Here is a 5,861-nt window from a genome sequence, read left to right on the forward strand (position 1 = left end):
TTTTAAAAAATTTAAAATTTCTTTTTAATAATTAGTTTTTTATTTTTTAAATAATTTTATAATTTCTTTTTTATAATTAGGCAAAAAAGCATTAGGGTGTCCCAATTTTTTTCTTTTTAATAAACAATACGCTGGGGGCTAGGGGTAGGTGGGGGAGTTTTATTTTTATTTTTTAAATTTTTTTATAATTTATTTTTAATAATTAGTTTTTTATTTTTTAAATAATTTTATAATTTCTTTTTTTATAATTAGGATTTTATTTTTATTTTTAAAATAATTTTATAATTATTTTTTAATAATTTGGATCCTCAATGCCATTTTTTATTTTCATTTTTTAAAAAGTTTTATAATTTTTTTAATAATTATTTTTTTTATTTTTAAAATAATTTTTTAATAATTTATTTCATTTTTTTTAAAAAATTATATATTTTTTAAAATAATCAATTTTTTATTTTTATTTTTCAAATAATTTTATAATTATTTTTTCATAATTTATATCCTCAATGCCATTTTTTATTTTCATTTTATAAAAAGTTTTATAAATTTTTTTAATAATTAATTTTTTATTTTTAAATAATTTTTTAATAATTTATTTCATTTTTAAAATTTTTTAATATTTTTTTAAATAATTAATTTTTTATTTTTATTTTTAAAATAATTTTATAATTGTTTTTTCATAATTTATATCCTTGCTATTTTTTATTTTCATTTAAAAAAAATAATTTTTCTTAATAATTAATTTTTTTAAATAATTTTTTAAATATTTATTTCATTTTTTAAAAACATTTATAATTTTTTTTAAATATTTTCAGAATTATTTTTTTAATAATTTCCTCAATGCCATTTGTATATACTTTTTTTAAAAAAATTATAATTAATTTTTAATAGTTATTGGACCCACAATGCCACGTGTCAGTTTCCAATTAGCTCATTTTGCCACGTCATCGCGTGTGTACAACACACACTTTGAGTTTTTTGCTGATTAGGCAAAAAAGGCTCAATTGGAACAAAATGTGGGGGGTTTAGGGGCCTGATAGGAACAGACCTTAGTTTAGATGTTTAAGTGAATTTTGATAACAAGTTTGAGTGGCTATGGATGATTTTGACCATAGTTTATTTAAGATAAAGTGCCTAATTACCGTAGCAAACTAAAATGATTGTTTTTTATCACCTTTATAAAATTCAATCTTTCTACAAAGTTTTCTAAATTTTGCTAAAATTACCCAGCATTCAATAATTTTTGAGCATTGAATCATGTCGGGTCGAAAATAATGCAACTTGGCCCAACTATATAAATAAGATGCTGCCTCTCAACATAAACTCCTTCTAAGACTAGGGTTTTGGTTTGGACAAAAACCCTTGAAAGGCCGACTCGTTTAACAGTTCCTTCTTCAGGTAATTTTCTCCGCTCTCCATTTCCTTTTACATATTCACCATACAACCAGTTAAGCTCATATATACATGTATATTTTATTCTATGCTGAATTTATCCGCAAAATTTTGATACATCACTTGTGCTTCTTATGTAATTTTTGTTGATTGATTTGATTTTTTTTTTTTTTTTGATTCTCTTGCAGCATATTATTTAACTCTTTAACTAAAAATTTCATTTTTAAAGGCTTAGGCTCTCGCTATGCGCGGGGTCCGTAAAAGAGACGGATAACAAGGGTTTAGTGCACACAACATTTATGCGAATTTAGATTTTTTTTTTTTTGAGAGTTTTAGAATTCTAGTGAATTATTGGGAACTTTTTCCATATTTACCCCTTTTAATGAGGTTCTCAACTGCTTTACATTTTCTAGGAGAATAGTTTGGAATAATTAAAAGGGTAATAGTGGAAAGTAGTTTTTAATTTATGTCCTTGAATGTTTTTTCTTAAGGGACTTTTGTAATTTTGTTATTGGATAGGAAGTAAATCACCCTTTACTATATTGTTGCGGATTTCCACTTATGCAGTTTTCTTGTAACTTAAAATGTGGTATTTTCATCTCAATGTCATGGATATGAATTCTAAAGCTCGGTTCATTCAAGGTTGATTTCATTTATGAAAACCTCCAAAAATAGTTACTTTATCGTAATTTGCAATGAAGTTATCGAAACTTGGACGAGGTAAACTGGTGGTTCTATCTGAGCAGGTTTTTGGATAGAGATTATGTGTTGTAATATGGTATTTCCATCTCTAATACGTCATAATAGTATGTTGAGGTACTAATGGAATTGACTGAAAAAACACAATAGAGTTGTTTTGCTCTAAATTTTGGATTTGAGGCTGAAAATTCTCTTGTGTATATTGTTTTTGTCTAAGGATTTGAAGGCATGCTTAATAAGATTTTTGATGGAAGATAAAGTTTTGTAATTCAATGGGAAGTTTGGGGAGAGGTGATTAGACGAGACTTGGTGCAACTTCAAATTATCGAGAACATGACCTTAGATAGGAGGGTGTGGAGGTATCGCGTATTAGGGTAGAAGGTTAGTAGGCATGGAGTGTGTTCTTTTGATTTTTGAGGGGTTCAGTTTTGGTGGTGCCTGTTGTAGTGTTATCCTTATTCTCGTGTTTCTTGCTTTTGATTTCTATCATCATGTTCTGTTTATCGTGTTTAGGTTATCCATTATTGTGGTTGTTACCGATCCCTTATTTGTTGTTATGTTTCTTTTTTCCCTTATTCATACCTACTTTGATTTGCTGTACTCGAGTTGAAGGTCCTGGTCCTCCGAAAACAACCTCTCTACTTCTACGAGGTAGCAAGGTCTACCGACTCTCTACCCTTCCCAGACCCCACTTGTGGGATTTCACTTGTATGATGTTGTTGAATTGTTGAGTGTGATTGGTTCGAGAGAGATCAGTTGGTTGATGGGTCTTTTTGTTTTTGTGCATCTACTAATGCAGTTTTTCACTTTACTCTGCAGTCTCAACACTACACTGCAAATTCAGAGTATAAAAGATGGTGCAGTACAACTTTAAGAAGATTACGGTGGTTCCCAATGGGAAGGACTTTGTTGATATCATTCTATCGCGCACGCAGCGTCAAACTCCTACTGTTGTGCACAAAGGATATGCTATCTCTCGTATACGTCAATTTTACATGCGCAAAGTGAAATATACGCAGCAGAATTTCTATGACAAACTCTCCACCATTATCGATGAGTTCCCCAGGCTTGATGATATCCATCCTTTCTATGGGGACCTTCTTCATGTGCTTTACAACAAAGACCACTACAAGCTTGCCCTTGGCCAAATTAACACTGCTAGAAATTTGATTTCCAAAGTAGCTAAAGATTATGTGAAATTGTTGAAATATGGTGACTCCCTCTATCGCTGCAAGTCCCTGAAAGTTGCTGCTCTTGGGCGTATGTGCACTGTTATAAAGCGTATTGGCCCAAGTTTAGCTTATTTGGAACAGATTAGGCAGCACATGGCAAGACTTCCCTCAATTGATCCCAATACTCGAACCATCCTGATTTGTGGATATCCGAATGTTGGCAAGAGCTCATTCATCAACAAGATTACAAGAGCAGATGTGGATGTGCAGCCTTATGCCTTCACTACAAAGTCCTTGTTTGTCGGTCATACCGACTACAAATATCTGAGGTATCAAGTGATTGACACTCCAGGGATCTTGGATAGGCCATTTGAGGATCGTAATATCATAGAAATGTGCAGTATTACAGCCCTAGCACACCTGAGGGCCGCTGTGTTGTTTTTCCTTGATATTTCTGGTTCTTGTGGCTATAGCATTGCACAACAGGCTGCTCTTTTTCACAGCATCAAATCACTTTTTATGAACAAACCTTTGATGATCGTATGCAACAAAACTGACTTGCAGCCATTAGAAGGGATTTCTGAGGAAGACAAGAAGTTAGTCGCAGAGATGAAAGATGAAGCTATGAAGACAGTGATTGGTCAAGGTGGCGAGCCAACAGATGAAGCAGGTGTGCTGTTAACTATGAGCACTTTGACTGAAGATGGCGTAATTTCAGTGAAGAATGCAGCTTGTGAGAGGTTACTGAATCAAAGGGTTGAATTGAAAATGAAGTCGAAAAAGTTAAATGACTGCTTGAACCGCTTCCATGTTGCTATGCCTAAACCACGTGATCAGAAAGAAAGGCCACCATGCATACCTGAGGCAGTGTTGCAAGCCAGAGCGAAGCAGGCTGAGGCAGATGCTGAGAAACAGAAAAGGAAGCTCGAAAGAGATCTGGAGAATGAGAATGGAGGTGCTGGTGTTTATTCCGCGAGCTTGAGGAAGCACTATCTATTAGCAAATGAAGAGTGGAAGGAAGATATAATGCCTGAAATTTTAGATGGGCACAATGTCTATGACTTTGTTGACCCTGATATCTTACAAAGGCTTGAAGAATTGGAGAGAGAAGAAGGTCTTCGTCAGGATGAAGAAGGAGATGATGATTTTGAGATGGATGGTGCAGAGCTGACCCCTGAAGAACAAGCAGCATTAGCTGAAATCCGGAAAAAGAAAAGTTTGCTCATTCAACAGCATAGAATGAAGAAGAGCACGGCAGAGAGCCGACCCACTGTACCAAGAAAGTTTGATAAAGACAAGGAGTTTACTTTAAAAAGAATGGGAAGACAATTATCTGCTTTGGGTGTGGATCCAACTGCAGCTATCGAGCGAGCCCGAAGCAAGTCAAGGGGTCGTAAGCGAGAGAGATCAGTTGAACGTGGAGATGAAATTGGTAATGATGCAATGGATGTAGATGAGATTACTCCCAGCAAGAAGCAACGTAGGTCTAGATCACTTTCCATGGCAAGATCAAGGTCGATGTCACGACCTCGAAATGAATTTGTTCCAGGAGAGGGCTTCAAGGACAAACCCCAGAAGGAAAGGGCTATTAAGATGTTTAAGAAATCTGCTAATAAGAGGAACAAGGATGCTCGGCGGGGAGAGGCTGATAGAGTCATTCCCACTCTGAAACCAAAACATCTCTTCTCTGGAAAAAGATCAAGTGGCAAAACTGACAGGCGGTAGTGAGAAATGAAAAAAGTGAACCTTCGTTGGAATGCCAGTTCAACTCAGCTTAATTTGGGACACTTTAGCAGATGAATTTGCCGTCTCTGTTAGCAATTTTGGAAGTTTTTCTTATCATTATCATTTTATCTAAGTTTGTTTTTTTCATATTGTCTTTGAACTTGAATTGTGGAAGAAATTTTTTTTTTTAACCAAAAGATAAGAGTAACATGTCAAGACTGCAACCTGTTGCAGTTTTATGATGTCAACACAAGACTAGAGATTTGAAGTATTTAAATTTGTGCTGGCATGCCTGTGTTTGCTGCCTTCTATTATGCAATTTTTGACATGATTTCTTTATCATCTTAATACAGTTTTTCTTCTCTCGGTTTGCCCTATGGTTTGTTTACTGGCCTTAAAGATTTTTATGAGCTTTAAACTTGAAAACTCCATAACTAATTTCGCAGGCAGCAAACACTGCAAGAGGTTGCTCATAATAGAAGGCTGTATTTCATTCAACATAGTGCATGTTTGAGCAGTGTTTGAAGTCATAAAAGTTGATAGAATTTGAGACAAAGATTAATTGCCAAATCCAATGCCAGATCTAGGATTTCTAAAATATGGATGCACTACAGAAAAGTATTTAGTAGGAATTGATCCCTAGATAATTAACTCAACCTTCAACTAAGACCAATAAATGTAGCTAATTAAATGAGTAAAATTACTCTATCGTATAAGGTTTTATTTAGCTGGAGATATCATATTTTTTTCTTGAATCATGTTAGGAGAAAATGTAGTGTAAATAAAAAATAAAACTAGATATTTCACATATTTCCTATTCTTTTATAATACAGAACTAACATTATGTTATAAAAGTCAGTTTGGTGCACAAAGTAT

General features: G+C 33.5%; 1 protein-coding gene across 1 annotated transcript; it reads left to right on the plus strand.

The window, feature by feature from the left end:
* Window positions 1-1,237: 1,237 nt before the first annotated feature.
* On the plus strand, window positions 1,238-5,304 carry LOC107844010 (nucleolar GTP-binding protein 1). Its single transcript, XM_016688479.2, has 2 exons — window positions 1,238-1,395; window positions 2,908-5,304. The coding sequence occupies exon 2, from the start codon at window positions 2,943-2,945 to the stop codon at window positions 4,983-4,985; it is 2,043 nt and encodes a 680-aa protein (XP_016543965.1). The 5' UTR covers window positions 1,238-1,395; window positions 2,908-2,942; the 3' UTR covers window positions 4,986-5,304.
* The last annotated feature ends 557 nt before the right edge of the window (window positions 5,305-5,861 follow it).

The sequence above is a fragment of the Capsicum annuum genome, chromosome 1 (genome assembly GCF_002878395.1).
Source record: "Capsicum annuum cultivar UCD-10X-F1 chromosome 1, UCD10Xv1.1, whole genome shotgun sequence".
Classification (NCBI taxonomy): domain Eukaryota; kingdom Viridiplantae; phylum Streptophyta; class Magnoliopsida; order Solanales; family Solanaceae; genus Capsicum; species Capsicum annuum.